Source organism: Numenius arquata, chromosome Z (genome assembly GCF_964106895.1).
Source record: "Numenius arquata chromosome Z, bNumArq3.hap1.1, whole genome shotgun sequence".
Lineage (NCBI taxonomy): Eukaryota > Metazoa > Chordata > Aves > Charadriiformes > Scolopacidae > Numenius > Numenius arquata.
Genome location: NC_133616.1, coordinates 46,239 through 62,381, shown reverse-complemented (window position 1 = coordinate 62,381; position 16,143 = coordinate 46,239). Strand labels below are relative to the sequence as shown.

The 16,143-nt window shown below is 46.1% G+C and overlaps 1 protein-coding gene across 1 annotated transcript; it reads right to left on the bottom strand.

Annotated features, from left to right (window-relative positions):
- Positions 1-637: 637 nt before the first annotated feature.
- Positions 638-11,592, bottom strand: LOC141477413 (complexin-4-like). The gene is made up of 3 exons (XM_074166582.1): positions 11,426-11,592; positions 8,734-8,821; positions 638-1,281 (listed from the first exon to the last, which is right to left on the bottom strand). Exons 1-3 carry the CDS (start codon positions 11,590-11,592, stop codon positions 1,054-1,056), a joined length of 483 nt encoding a protein of 160 aa, XP_074022683.1. The 3' UTR covers positions 638-1,053.
- Between the last annotated feature and the right edge of the window lie 4,551 nt (positions 11,593-16,143).

The following is a 16,143-nucleotide window of genomic DNA, read 5'->3' as shown; positions in this document are numbered from 1 at the left end:
GGGGGTTATCGATGCGTGGTAGTCACCGTGGCTGTGCAAGCGCAGAGACAGGCTGATGCCCCCACTGCCTTAACCGCTGAGCCCTGCTCCACAGGGCTGGTGGAGGTGACCTCTGCTGTCCCGTGGTGGCCCAGTGGAGGTGACTGCTCCGGTCCCGCAGACTCAGTTGGATTTAGCACAGTGCAAGCCATATTTTTTCCCAGGGTGGGCCAGATTTACGTTTAGCCTTACATGGAGATAACTCCTAGAATAACATGGTGAGCTCATGTTGGCCTGTGCAAGTTGCTTGCCGGTAGCCCGAGCCCCAGGATTTGGCACACGTAGCAGCCAGGCAGAGGGCCACTGCTGTCACCCGGCGTTTGAAGGCTGCGAAGTTGAAGCAGCCTGGAGAAGCCTGCGCTGCTGACTGACCACGGATCGCTGGTAGCTCCTGGGCCCGGGCTTCCTACGAGTCCCCACTCCGTCCTGTCTACAGCAGCATTTTCCTCCCAACCTGTAGAGCTACACGCTTCGCTTTTTGCCTTTTGCTATATTTAGTACAGAGATGGCCAAAAAAACCCAAAAAGTTTATGCAGAAAATGTCAACGTTTGAATACTGGGTTTGTTTCAAAATGTTTGAAACGAAGGTGTTTCTATTAGAAATATATGTATTTCTGCAAGCAGTATTAAATGAGTGGTTACCTATATGTTTTGCATCAGAAGCACAATTTTGCTAAAAAATACACACTTAATAGCATTTTGATTGCTTTGAAAAAATGGAAAAAGGCACATTTTTTCCCCAATATTAGCTTTTTCAAAGCCTTTTTTTTTCCATGGGGAAAAATGTTATGTTAAAAAATGAGGATCGGTTCTAACTTCGCAGTAAGCAGCCACAGCACGTAAATTTTGACACCCTCCTCCCCTTCGGGGTTTAAAGTCTCTCTCTCTCTCTCTCTGGCTTTTCTATACTTACATTTAGTGCTCTAGAGCTAAGTGCATTCCTCTGCCTGCCCTCGCTCTGTAGCCCCAGTGAGACAGGACAGAATTCACAGCCCTTGGACGGTGGTATCTCTCCTACATCACAGAACATTTCTGCTCAGCAGCCTGTTTCATTTCGGTGAAGGTGGCTTGTGCCTTTTCTTTGATGGCATCCATGTCCATATTCTGGATGTTCTGCAGCTGCCCCAGGATAGAGTCCTTGTCCTCCTCCTCCACCTGATCTTCTGCCACCATCTTCTGAAGGTCTTCTGGCAAACCCACGTCATCTCCAGCCATCTGTATTTGATTCTCGTCCAGTTCACTCTGATACAAAAAGCAGAAAATAAAAAGAGCACATGAGAATATTTCTGCCATCCCAGGATCTACCAATGAGTCTCTTTTTTGTTTGTTTGTTTTAGGGAGAACCAAAACACATGCACGGAGTTTTCAGTCAGAGTTTTTAGATGCAACTTGGGAGTTGAGGGGCTCAATCAGCCTCCCACCAGCGCTAAGATTTTTCAGACCATGTCAATTACATCTCTTTGGAGGGTTTCAGCAGTGTCAAAACTGAAGCCCTCCGTGTCACTTGCCATTTCAGAAGTCCTTACTGTGTGTGTTAGCTGTGGTAACATGCTGGTACTGCGGGAAATCCACTACAAGTTATCTGTGCCCACCACAGACGTGCTGCTGTACACGGCCACGGCCGTCGTCTGCCGTGCGGTTCGGTCCATGGAGCAATAGCTTCAGCAAAACTCTGTGGGTACCACTCCCCTGCTCACTTGTGGGGGGTATGTTTAGGTATCAGCACTAAACCAAAGCCTTCCTGAAGAAAGATGCACTAAAACTAGGAAAGAATTGCTGGGGAAAAGGTCCTTATCTTCTCCAAACCCCATCTAAACCATATCTAGGTCTTTGGTTAGTGTCTCTGAGTTGTGATGGCACATCATGAGAGCGGTGCTGGTGAGTGGGGTAACAGGAGGACTTGGACAACAACGGAGAGGGTGGAGGTTGGGTGTGATCTGAGAAAGGGAAGGAGACAGGAGAAGGAACTGGTTAAGGAGCCGAAGGGCTGAGATGCAGTAAGCGCTGCACTGAAACGCTCCAGCAGTGGGGCTACGTCAGTTTTTCAAACAATGGTGATTTTGTTCACATTTTCTGGTGGATTCTGATGGATCCAGAGGACAGAGGAACAGGATATTTTGGCACAGTTCACACATCAAAGATAAGCATTAATGCCTCATTACTCCTCCAGAATGAAGGATGACAGCAGCAAAGGCCTGGTAGGAATAAGCAGCAACGCTGTCAGCGGGAGGCATTTTGGAGAGTGAGAGGGGTCTTGGGTTTGCATGAATGAATGAATGTGGGAATGAATGGCAGGAGGTACACCAGCAACGTCTGTGGTTCCTGGCCTTCGCAGGGACAGGCGGACTGGGATGCGTGGCTGCACGTGCGCTTGCACAGTTTGCAATAACAGCGTCCAAGTACACAGCGAGCCTGCGGCTCCCAGCGCTCGCTTCTGGAAGTCAGGGTGGGAAACGCATCCTGTGGGTGACCTTCAGCCAGACCGTGTCCCCAGAGCATGAGCAGGGCCTGCAGATGCCCACTGTCCCACCACAGACACCCCCCCGGGCACTAGTACCTGCCCGAGGTCAGACATGGCTCTGACAGCAACAGAGTCACTGCCTGGCCTCAGAATACACCCAGCTTGGACTCAGAGAGCACCCAAAATAGTCAGAGCTCAGGGACAGGACAGATGGGGCCGTGGGCTCTCACAAACCCATGCAGAAAGCCCCTGGGGACCCTGCACTGCACATCTCTCCTGATGGCTTCAATCTCCATAGTCCCCAGGTCTCTGGAAGCGTTCAGCCGCCCTTTTAAGATCTCTGAGAACACAGAAGCAACCTCTATTCTAGTAAATTAAATATGCCTGGCACTAGTCTCTTGCCCCAAGGCCAGCTGGCCCGGAGCAGCCCACTGCCGTGCTATTGAAGTCTCTCACCCTGCCAACAGGGTGGTCCCATCCTGCTGCCGGTGGGAATGCCTCTCCCACCTCCCACACCAGCCCCAGGAACTGCTTGGGAGGGAGCCCAGGCCAAAACTGGGTCAGACACTACCCGACAGCTCAGTCCTGCTGCCTGGCCATAGTCTTTGGCCCTCATCACACACCCGAGGCACTCAGACTCAGGTCCATTTTGTTACAGGTGCAACACAACACAGAGTTCTTCATCCATACGTGACAGCCAGGTGTAAGCAGGAAACAGACAGCCTAGACGTGGGTTCAGACGCTCTGATTGCAAACAAGAGATGAAAGCTCAGGGACTAATCCATGGGGGAGCCAAACTGCTTTCCAGCATCACTGTCTGGCATCCTGCTTCCCTTGTGCCTGACTCATCCTGTCAGAGAATCTCCCTGTGCCTGTGCGCAGAGACCCCCGGGCAGGTGAATCCTGGGGTCCATCACCCATAACATACCACTTACACACAAAAATCAGAGTTCATCTCGCCTCGACCCGCAAGCGGGGCTTTGGCAAGCCATACAGCAGCCCCACGCTGACCTACGCCATCCGAGGGCTGCGGATACCCCACGAGTAGGTACGAGGAGCCCCAGGCTGGAAACACCAGCCTTGTCCCCCACAAACACCCCTTTGTGCCATCCCCACACAGGGAACACGGGGAAGGTGTGGGGAGGCTGCTTGGCCCCCCAGGCACTGCCATGTCACTGCCCAGACGGGCTCCAAGGAGACCCCCATTGTCCCCGGGGCACAGAAACCCCACTTCAGCTCACGCCAGGCCCAGCCCTGCCCCTGCCCGGCGGCTCCGAGCCTGGCTGGTCCTCCATGCTGGCCTGTGCTTTGCCCTCCCGAGGACCACGGCGTCACTGGGGCCTGTTGCCAGCCCCCTCCAGAGCCTGCAGGACCATGCCTGTGGGTGAGGACACTGCTGGTGTCCCCCGTAGCCAGGACCTTCTCAGGGACCAGTCCTCATCCCGCTGCCTCCTGACAGCCACACCGTGACTCCATTTTTCCACAGTGGATCCGCAGCTGTTTCACCACGGCCCATTAAGAAAACATTTGGATCAGCAAAAGGATTCTTCCAGCTTCGCAAATCCTTGCTTTCCGACACTTATCGAGAGCCTGTACGCACTGAGGAGCTTCTCCTGAGACACGTTTCTCTTCCTGCCTGGTCAATACCCATCCCCGTGTAAGGGCTGCATACAAGTGAAAAAATCCTTTAATTCTGGAACAGCACTATTCATTAAATCGAGTCTTAACAATATTCCATCACAGCACAATAGAGCAAGAGCTGTTTGAGATTACGTGACTAGGCGTCCCTTTCATGGCGAGAAGCTTTCCTTTTCAACGCCTTTAGCAGCACTTGCTATTGAAACGCCACCTGATTGCATCTGAATACTCTTTCCCTCTAAATATCAGCCAAGGAAACACATCCTGCTGTTGGTAACCCAGACTCTCGCAGAGCATGGAAGAGACCCACCTGCTTGGAGCAGATGACACAGCCCCTTCTGGAGGTGCCAGAAATTCACGTACCACAGCACCCCCCAGCACTCAGACAGAAGAAGGGCAATGATGTGGCAATACCCTGAGAGAGCAGCGGCATTTGAGGTGACACGGTGGGTGTAGGTGATGTGGAAGGGGTGGTGGGGCCCATGGGGAGAGGTCGCGGTGCTGCGGACGAGATCTTGGGACAGGGTGGACGGGCCTGTGGTGAGATGCTCCTCTCCAGCATCACAGGCACCATCACCTCAAGCCCTTGCGTTTAGACCTTCCAGAAATTAATTGATTACTGGATCCCAATTCAGGAAAAAGGCGGGGGGGGGGATTTTTTTATTAAAATATTTATTTAATTAGTTATATAATTTTTAAAAAGTGTTTTGCATGGAGGTAATGCATTGAATAGTCCGAAGATGAAGAAGTTGTCCCTAGATCAAATGTCTCATGGCTAAAAACATCTTTCTGATGACAAACCCAAGTTGACAATTCTGTTAATAGGATTAGGTTCATTAGGGAACTGCTTTCTCCTATAAATCTGGCCCCGATACCACGAAGCTTTAGATTTTGCACTGAAAAGGGGGCCCTGCTTAGTCCTGAATTTCATGCTTTCATTTACGATGTGTGCTGGTGACTGATACTGGTAATATTCAGGGTTTCTATCCCATACTAGACCACCTGAAGTGACTTTAATTTTTCAAAATAATTAATGCATTATCACAGGTCTGAGAGCATTTTGCTGCCATAATGTTTTATCAGAGTTAATTTTTTTTTTTTCAGGGACATACAGCATGTACATAATCATTGCGTTTTCTTCCTGATATAACATATGTTTTGATAAGGGCTGATGAAAAGAAAGGAGACTTTCACCCAAGGAATGCTACAAAGGTAGACACAAGTGCAGAAAAGCACAGCCTGCAAAATTCACTTGCAACTGCCGCAAATCAGCAAAGCTAAGTATACACTTAATACCTTCTTTGCTGGCTTAGAGCTCCTCTCCTCCCTTGGAGACAAGCCCCAAAGAGCACGTAGCACATACCAAAGTCAAGATGCTGCTGGTGATGGGGCAGGTCATGCTCTGGGTGCCCCCTTTTAGGGGCTGGGGAGACCTGAACACCGTCTCAGAACTGGAAAAAGTTCAACATCACAGAGAGACGCCCAGCTCCACTTGCTGTTAGTTGAGAGCTGGGCACAAGTGTCCCCAAGCCTCTGAAACCGGCCCTTCTGGGAGTCTAAAGCTGGGGTCTGGCAGAGCGTGGGGAAATGCTGTTCAGGAGCCGGCTCAGCACACACCTCCGAAAGGAAAACAAAGCCTAATGATATTTTACTACTCAGCTGCTAATTAAAATGCTGGTGTTTAGAGATTTAGGCTTACAATCCAATCAACCACTCAAAATCTTGTACTTAATTTTTTTTTTGCATAATTAATCTTTCTGTAATTAAACTTGCCCTCAAGATACGCCTTCCTCTTTCTTGTCACTGTGCTGAGCACCCACGGCCCAGAACCAACGGTGTGTTGCAACCGATGGAGGGAGAGGAGCACAGTGGTCAACCTACCCTTGCTCCTTCCTGTGCCACCGGGAGGGCACGGCAGAGCTGGAGGAGCTTGGCACCTCCGGTCCATCCCCAGGAGCAGGAAGCACTGCAGGCTCTGCCCAGTTTGCAGGAGAAATGCGGGTCTGGTCACACCTGGAAGCACTGGACCACACAGCACGGGCAATTCTACAGAGGGACCTGCAGCCATCAGAGAACACCTCTGGGGGGTGAAAGAGAGATCAAAGTCCAAGTCCAAGGATGTGTGTGACCTTGATAACTATCTGCAAAAGACTCATGGGCTAATAATACTTCCATTTAATGGGGTAATTTGAATTAGAAGCTCTAGGTGTAGCAATAGCACCTTCATTTTTGAAGACGACAGACTGTCAAATAACTTAAACATCAGACGTCCTCACAGAGAGTTTGGTGAGTGAGTGAGTGAGTGAGTGAGTGAGTGAGTGAGTATCTCAGTCACAAGGTTGATTCACTTTGCATCCAAATTGCAGTTTGCCTTTGGGGTTCAAGCAAACGATTAAGAATGGTGCAATTTTATGAACATGGCACTAGAGGGCCTTTGGCGGTGCACGGTTAGAAACCGCAAGAATATTTTAATTACACTGATACAGTGATCAGACTTCTGTCTGCCTGAGCTCACTCTCACAGGGGCATAAAGGCTTTTAATTTCCATGAAGCCCTTTGGAGCCCAGCACCCGAACACCTTTGCAGTTGTGTGCCACAGAGCACACAGAGCCTTTCGTTAAACGCATCTCAGTTCATCCTGTTTGGAAATCGGGTGATACGAAAAAGGCCACCAAAACACCAAGTAGTCCACATCTTCATGCACCTGATGAGCCAGCAGCCCCCAGCTCTGCTGGCTGCAGGAAGTGGAACAAGAAAGACACAGATCAGAGGGTGGTCACACCGTCTGCAGAGGGAAAGGTGACCAGGGAACTCCAGGGAAGAGCCGTTAATTCCAGGAGGCGTTTGCTGAAATGATACACTTTCAGTAAGACACTGAAGTCATATTTGACATAACTGTACGTGAAGGATATCTTAATGAAGCTGGAAAAATAAATCTCTTTAGAAATCTTTTATAAGCAAAGAAGGAGTGACCAGGTTAAGAGCAGTTTAACAGCACACAAACCACCACCCTTCTAAGATTAGTTATTCCTGGGAGAACTCACATGACCTTTTAACAATCTACGAATAAGGAGTCTACACAAACCTGAGACTCCAAAGGCTTTCCAGAAATAAGCTTTTTTCACTGTTCAGGTGAAAACCTCACTCCAGTTCAGGGATGGAGGGAACCCAGGTTTGAGCAGGGGGAAGGCTCTCGTTGGCATCACAGGCAACGGGAGCACACGGTCGACTTCTCTGTGTCGGGGTGGAAGGAAGCAGCTCCTAAACTTTCCCCCTTTCCCGGTAAATCTACCAAGTCGAGAACAGCGACGGGAGAACCTGTGTTGTGGTGCAAACAGTGCAGAGTATCACAGCGTATTGGGCCAAACCAAAGAAACACGAGCGATCGGGATCTGCAGTCAGCGTCATGCACACACATAGCAGAATAATTCAGTAAGTCCAAGAAACGGAGATCCTGCTCTCTTCTTGGAAGATATTATCCCATATTACACAGACTCTGGAACTATGCAGATCTCTGGGAACTATGTATAACTCTGCTTAAGACAGCATTGATTCTAGCAAAGACAACCCTCCAACCTGCAGTTTCTTGCTCTCCAGAAGACTTTAGTGCCTTCTGGTGCACTCATCTCATGGGGGCTCTGCAGCGCCGGGTAAACCAGGTTGCCAACATCCCCCCCTGTTCACTCTCCCGTCAGTAAGACTGAGATCACCCTCTGATCTCTCCCATTCCTTTGTTCCTCCCCAGCAGCCACCTGCATATCTTTCCTACATTCCTCCAGCTGAGGGCATCCAGCAGGCTGACCAGGGACCCTGTCCAGAAATCCAGGCCCCCCACGGCCACACTAAGTTCAGATTCAGGCTCAGGTTTGTGAGCACAGGATCAAAGATGGGGCTGTTCTGCTACTTCCAGCTACAGGCTGGAAGAGCCAGGGTCTTCGTGGTTCAGGAAAAACACTATCAACCGAAATGCTAACTATGCTTTCTGTCATGGTCCAGAAGCTACTGCAGCTGCTGCCTGCTCTTAATAAACCTCCAGATTTCTCTGTTGGTTGAAGCTTCTGCTATCTGTATTTTGGTTTTCTTGGGAATATTTGGCAAACAGTGTCAGGAGCACTAAAGAAAAAAGAATGGACAGTTTGCTTGCCATTCTTAGAAGATAGCAAACAAAACCATTCAGAAGTTCAGCAGAACTCAAACGTACAGCTTGTAGAGAAACTGTCAGGGACGTTGCTTATTTGCTTATAGCTTTTTTTTTTTCTAAACTGGTGCGTGTTGCTAAGTTAAGAACACACGCTAACTGCGAGACACGATCGGAGCAGACACTCAGTGCCAGGTCACCTGTTTCAGATCTGGCAGCACAGAGAGGGATTACAAGAATCTTTCCGTTAGATAAGCCTACTGAGCTGAGGGAAAAGGGCCCAAAAGCAGCAGTCACCAGGGAAAACCACAGCTCCAGCCTCCTCCATTTCTGTACCGAGCTCCCATGGGGATCCTGCTAAGGAAGGCGATTTGCCATGTTCAGAACTCTGCACTGGCAGCCACATTGGTTTAAAATTGGCCCCTGAATGAGATGAGATCATGAACTGCAGGCTTACCTTAGGGAGTCTGTACTTTTCTCTCAGGTGAACCCTCAGACAGGCTCGTTCTGCTTTTTTCTGTGCAAATGCTGCATCTCTTTCCATCCTGGAAAATCAGAAAAAAACCCCTTTCTTCAAGATACTAATAAAATACATTGAACCAGTTGCTTGCCTGCAAAAAACTACAGGCAGGAGTTATTCCTAAAGTTGTGTGAGTTGTCCAAAGGCACAAAAGGAGCGCTACCAATAAAGGCACGGTTTATTGGGGATTTTTAAAGAAATTGCTTTTATTTATGTATCAATACAGGGACTTCCTGTACCCCAAGCTCGTTGTCAGAGCAGTTCCCTCAAGTCCTGTGAAGAATGAAGGATAAGCAAATACTACTTGTCTGGGGTTTGTACCTGAACCAGCTGTTATTGCTCACTAGAGCATCGAACGATTCCAGGCAGCAGAACAAAGAAAGTTACACTTATCCCTTGCTTATTCCACTGGGGCACTTTGAGAGATGCGGCTGCGCCTGTTCCACAAAGGCGACACTCTCACAGTATCAAACGCACACACACGGTGGCAGAATGGTCTTTCTGGGTCAGACCAAAAGTCGCCCTGCCCTGGAGTCCCATCGCTAACGGCAGACAGTAGGGGACACTCAGAGAAAGAATTTAGGAAGAGGATAAGCATCCTTATCAAAACTGCCCAGCTTCCAAGAACCAGCGCTGGAAATCGGCTCTACGTTGTTATCTTTAATAACCCTGGATGGCCTTTGCCACCTATGAATTTTCCTGGTCTTTTCTACGCCCACGTGTTGTTTCAGAACATCCTACCTCAATGAATTCCATGGCTTCCCCGTGTAGGAAACGACCTCTTGTATCTGTGGTTTTGTAAAACGCTTTCATTAGATTTAAGAACTCTTCAGCACAAATTTTGGTTAGATTGCTTCCGTATTTATTTGCAAAATGTTTCTCCTCAAAGATTTTTGGTAACGTTTGGTAACATTCACATCTCCTTTCTCTTTTAATTTTTTTTCCCAGAAGCATTGTCACAGCAAAAACAAATTTGTTCCACAATATGTATTTTGTCACATGAAATCTACTTGCAAGATGAAACATTATTTTCCCTCTGTTTCAACAAATGAGTTTTGGTCTTTTTTTAAAAAAAACAAAAAAAACCCAAAACACAAACAAAAGAGGGTCACCTTAACTGGAATCCCTCTTAAACTTCTTTCAGCTAGTCATTGATGGGAAGATTGGAAAGAGACTTTTTTTGAGCCTTTTTGGTATATTTTGCCCCTCTTTCTCAACCTCCCTCTCCTGCCACCCACTCCTCCTCCACGGGAGCTGCCGGCAGCCGCAGCCAGCTCGGGGTTCTGTCACTACATGTCCCTTTGGGTGTCCTGGGGGGCTGAGGGGCAGGATTTGGGGATTTTCTGCTCAGGGAGGTGCAGCTGAAATGGGTGAAAGTTGGAAAATGGGTGAAAAGTGGCTGAAAAATCCAGAGAGCCCTGAAAGAGATGCCCTGCCAGCAAGAAAGGTTCAGACACACGTTCACACAACCGGCCAGTGCGCGGTGCCTCCATGAAAGAGCTTCAAGTGTTCCTATTCCAGTTCCAAACTCTGCTTCCAGAAGCGCTCCTGCACCCATTCCTCAGTACAGTTCAGCGTGCAGCGGACACGTGCCACGCTTGGAAACGTTATAGAAATAATCCTTTTCCCAAGTATTTTCCCTGTCCCAGGAATCCTGTTTTGCTTCTCAGTCTCAATGAAGCACCTTCCTGCCGGCTGGTTGTTATTTCTGCTTTACATATCCCTTGACAAAACGCACAGCGGAACACCCTGTGCTCTGTTCCAAACCAAGCGATACCTAGTCAAGGTTTTACGATAGAAATGGCTGCTGCTAAATACAGACCTGGATACCTCAAATTCCGTCAGTCATTAACCTTTCACCTATAATCATCTTACACCGAGGATTTACACAACCATTATGTAATTGACCGTTAGAGGAACAGATGCATTTGAGATTTAAAAGTCAATTGTTTTATTTATAATTATGCATGATTTGAACTCCTTCATGTTAAGTCCTTTATTTTACTTCTGTTTTGATACTCAAACACAGCAAGTGGTGAAGATTATATTTACAGACAAAATAAAACTGAGATTCAATCAGCTGAAAAGTTCTACTTTATTTAGTAGGTTTCTAGAAAAAAAAAAGCTGAAAATGCAACTCCAAAAAATAACCATTTAAAAACTTTTCTCTAGGATAAATATCATCCATTTAATATAGCACTCATTTCTTTTTTATGTCTGCCACAGCAAGCGTGGATGAAGAAAAGATTCTGCATTGGAAGCAGACTCCACATAGAGTTCTCCGAGAACAAATCATGCACATTTCAGAATTAACTCCTGCGCTACAAACAGCTCTCTACCTATGGAAAAAGTGGATAAAGTAACGTCTGCCAGGAGTGAACCCAGTGTATCAGGGCGTGGGGACAGCGGGAAAGCGCAGGATGGGGCGGGGGGAACGGGGGAACATAATATTTTATCATTTCCAGTGGTTGGATTTTTATTTTGGAAAGTATCTTTAGCGAAGATTCATCTGCTCTAAGAAAAAAACCCAAACAAACAGGGAAGAGAGCTGAACGTTTGGCTTTTCCCTGGGTTATTTAAAGGTACCGAGACTCAGCCCCACGCTGGTAAGAAGGGAACGGGTACTCACTTCTCCTCAACCATCTGCTTTTGATACTCCTCATACTCCTCCCTGGTCATCCCTGCGGCTGCCGCCGGATCAGAAGGGGTGCTTTCTTCTTTGCTTTCTTCCCCTCCACCTCCAAGGCCCAAATTCTTTACCTGGTTGTTCAACATACTTTTCATTAGAAAGGCCATCTTCGCAAGGAAAAAAAAAAAAAAAAGGATCTCTAAGAAAACAACTACGAGAAGAGGAAACCAGACCAAAGCTGTTTTCAAAACCAACAATTGTAAGCGAGAGAGTTTCTACAGCCCCATCAGCCCTTCAAGGGCACAGTGCTAGTGAAACGTGAATGCCAAAACCAGTTTGTCAGCCATAATCTGGATTAAAGAGTGAACTCCTTAATATCTACAGGCAGATGGTTCAGATTACTCAAAAAAAGAAAATCATTAGATGCAGCTACCTACTTTTTATATTAATGCCTTAAGCTAATTGGACACACACACAAAAATCAATTATAGTGTGCAATGGCATTTTGACCTCTTCTGTCCTGAAACTCTCACTTTCAGAGAGATGAAAACATTCCCTGGAACACAACAGATCTGAATTAAAAACCTGGTTGACTAAATGGCCATAGTAAAATTGTAAAATTCGGGCTACTGAGCAGAAAACCCTTCTGGATTTAGGCAGTCAAATGATATTTTAAAACTGGAATTCTTCATTAAGCAAAAAACCCAATCCTTTTCATCTATTAGTATTTTACCACCTTGGACAGAAAGTATATTGAAGGATTTTTTTTCCATCCACTTTTCATACGGCTGGTTTGGCTCACAGATGAATGGGGCATTACTGCTGTCAGTACTTTTTTCTTTCAAGAAATAATCACAAAAAAAGCAAATCACATCTTCCTACTTTCCATTCCTTAGGGTTTATTTCAGCTCCTCCCCAGGCTGTGTCCATATACAATCACCTCTTTGGCTGGTGCTACATAAAACTGGCATTTTTAATCTTAACCATCAGTTAATGGTAAAATTAACAGGACTAATTCTATGTGCTGTAACACAGCCCTCGTCATTTGTTTGTGGATGGATTGTGCAGGTCCTCACCTTTCAAACTTTTATTCCCACCGGGTCTGTCCAGGTGAAGATTCACAGGATCTGCTGCCTGGATCACAGACTGCTCTGAGAAAGAAAAATCATCTGCTGGAGCTCAAAAGTTCATGATTTTGGGTTTTGAGCATTTATCCTACTACGACCGACTGCGCATGCCTTAATGAAACGTTCTGCAATTTTGATTATCTAAATGGTTCTCCCAGCACTCTCGTGATTTCACTGAGATGGGAGGATTCCAGTTTCCCTAATCCCTTAATCTGCATTACAGCCTTTCTAATTAAAGCAGACCTGTTACTATTAAAAAAAACAACAACAAAACCACCAAAAACCAAACAAAAAACAACCACAGGACTTTCTGTAATCCTGAATTATTAGTGATTAAACAAGAAATTTCAAATTTATTTTTGAAATAGAGTATCACACAGAAGCACGAATTCCAAATCACAACAGAACTACTTTGCTATACTACAAATACCTAGGAAGCATTTTTCTTAAATCAAAATTGATTTTTGTAATCACTGTGCGTTTTCAGAACTATGCATAAATTGCAAGAATTTGTGGGAGAAGTCAGCTTTTTACATCTGACCAACTCCGACCTTGATCCCCAAAACTCTACTGTACTTGCCCCGATGGCCAACAGAGCTGAAATCACAGACCTCAGAGAGCTAATCCCAATTTAAGCAGAGAATGCTAAATTTGAGCATGCATTAGTCTGAAGCTGAATGCAAAAAATAAAATTTGTTATCTGGCAAAATTTAAAAAGTAAAAATGCAGTACTAAGTTTCTACATAAGGTATTTATATACCTTACATATATATACATATATTCATAATAACGGCTAAACCCTCAGACTGATGAGGAACCAATTGCTTACAGGGTACCTGAAGCATCAAGCTTTAAGCACCTACCTTGGGCACGGACAAGGACCAGGACCTCCAGAGCAATTCCCATTCCTGAGAGGTGCTTTAACTATTATCTATATCAAAGTTAAAAACCACTTACTGCTTTTTTGTTGATTGCAGGGATCACAGGCTTAATGAAAACATACAGACAGATGCTAATTAAATACTCATGTTGCCACTTCCTTTGATGTAAATCAACATCCTTTCTCTCTCACTTAAGTGAAATCAAAATTAAGGCTCAGTTCCTGTTCTGTCTGATGGAACTGGGTGGTATCAAAAAGCCTGTTCCATACCCAAAGAACGCAGGTATCTCCACAGCCCAAGGCAGAATCCAGGGTCTCGAAATGGGCAAATCACAAAGAGCAAAGTCTAAGAGGCCAGCACAAAAATGCTACAGGCAGGCAAGACGCCAAGCTGCAGCCTTTTCCAGGGACTGTACCCAAAGTAGCCACAGCGACAACTCTGACCATGTAACTCAGAAGTATCTCGGTGTTCTTTGAGAGACCCAAGACTCTCCCCATCTTCATCCACCTTGGAGAGGACGTTACCTTTTGTACAAGTCAGAACATTAGGTCACTTGCTCAGAAAGAAAGAAATATGTATTTTGGGGCTTTCTCCACTGATAAGAGAAATTGCTCCTGGCTGAGGGAACATGAGGGTCAATGAGGGAATTCCTACTCCTCCTGTGGGAGGTCACCACAGACACACACAGTTTACTGGATAGAACAGAAAACAAAACCAAACCAAACCAAAAAACCCAAGGAAGGAGAGATAGACTGACTTGTTTTAGGTGGGCACGTCGTATCCCAACAGGAGCAAGCATCCAGGCGACAGCAACTCGAGGAATCTGGCGGAAGAACTTTAGAGATACAGGCAATCTTCTGTTCAGGAAAAGAAGGCACTCTGTACCCTCAAATCAGCCACAAACGACTCAACTTCTGCTCGGAGCCTCAGAAGCCGACCTACTGCTTTAGGTTTGACCCCAGTGCCTGACACTCAAGCCAACCCTCCAGCATCAGGCAGGACCGAACCCAGACCTCAAAGCGCCCAAACTCTCTGAAAACCAGAGGGTAAAGAACGCTTCAAATACACTTCCTTGGATTTCATGGACATGCACCAAATTAAAAGCAAAAAGCTTACTAAAAATATGCATCTTTATTCAAATAAGGTTATCTCTGAACTCCAAGTGTCAATTTACATTAGTCAGAAACAAACATATGAAAATGTCAGCTGTTTGAATTTAAAAAAACAGTAGACAGTCTCCGGTGTTACAGTAATCGTTGCATTCATAAATGTCAAATTCTCTTCAAACAGGAAGTTCAGCAATTTACAAACCACGTTGTGAATTTCACTTTTGGAAGAATCAGGAATGACCATGCATTTAATATACCCTGACCAGCCCAGTGAGATTCTCTTGTCACTGCCAAATATTTGCTACTTATCACCCACATTTCAAACACAATTATTAGACCCCTATTATCAAACTGGATTCCAAGAAGCCTCCTTCTCCTGGTTGGCAATCCCACTTGATAAGAATCAAACACACTACCTGTGTTGAAAGAAACTTTTAGAAGCCAGCCATACCGGGAGGCTACACTGAACGACAGCTATTGTTAAAGTCCAAATTTGTCACCACCACTTCAAGAACAAACAGGGCAGAATTTGAGCTGGGCAGTTGGGAGCTTTCCCTTGATCCAGTAAGTGAGGAGGCAACTATGGAAGTTCCAGGGAGAGACGACTGTGAAATGAAGCAAAGTTACCGCTTTTTGGATGGGAGGCTCTAGACCTTCCGCCCCCTGATAGACCAGTTACACCAGTTTCCCAGCTGTGGGTGGGAGACGGGTCAGGTCTATCATCGGCACCAACACAAGCTGAGCCTCACACTGCAGATACAGGTGTGGTCCAGGTTCTCCCCTAGACACCATCCTCAGCCTCTTCTTTCTAACTAAAGACACAGTGTGGGCTGCTCCAGCTTTAAAGCAAAGCTAGGGTTGGGTGACTCACAGTAAAAAATACAGGCTTCCTCCAACTGCCCCAACTCGAGCTGTTCCTCACAATGCCCCTACGCATCAAAGCGCAACTTTGTGGGCGAAGGCTCTCGGGGAGCCCCTGCGGGAGAGGGAGCTCTGTCAGGTGTTGCACCGACGCAGCAAGGCTTCAGTTGGAAGGAACAACACTGCACATTTTAGAACAATTTAAGAAAATATATTAAGTTTAGTTAGAAGAGTCAGGGTTGTAACAGCTTAGACTAAAGGCACCTGTAAATACTTGCTGGTGTTGAAAGAACTGAATGGATAAATTCCTCTGGGTTACGCTGGCTCATCCGAAAAGTTTTTTTCATTGATTTGCCCTATTTATCCAGCAAGAACAGCTTGAGGCAGGAGTTTCTCCAGTCAGTACAGCAAAATCTTCTCAAATTTAGAAATGAATCTATAAAGCTATACCGCTTGCAGTATGCGGGTGTGTAGGTAGTACCATTTTAGCAGTATAGCACAGACATCTGCTTTTTGGACACTATATTTGAAGTAACAAAATATATTGCATAGATTTATCATTTCTCCAGACTGACAGGCATGACACTGAAGTGCTCTTCATTACAGTGAATTTGGCAGCATCTGTTGTACTCCAAGGGAGCAGACTGTAGGAATGCACTATTTGTATGTTTGATTCCAAATAATTTTTGCAGATTCAGACAAACAGATTAATAATTAGAAGTGAAATATCCTGATGCGTT

Excerpts from the sequence above, each read along its gene's own strand:
- LOC141477413 (XM_074166582.1), bottom strand. The coding sequence starts at position 11,592 with ATGGCCTTTCTAATGAAAAGTATGTTGAACAACCAGGTAAAGAATTTG. Across the intron at positions 8,822-11,425 it reads AAGCAGATGGTTGAGGAGAA|GATGGAAAGAGATGCAGCAT; the intron begins GTGAGTACCCGT and ends CTGATTTTCCAG. Across the intron at positions 1,282-8,733 it reads AAAAGTACAGACTCCCTAAG|AGTGAACTGGACGAGAATCA; the intron begins GTAAGCCTGCAG and ends TTTTTGTATCAG.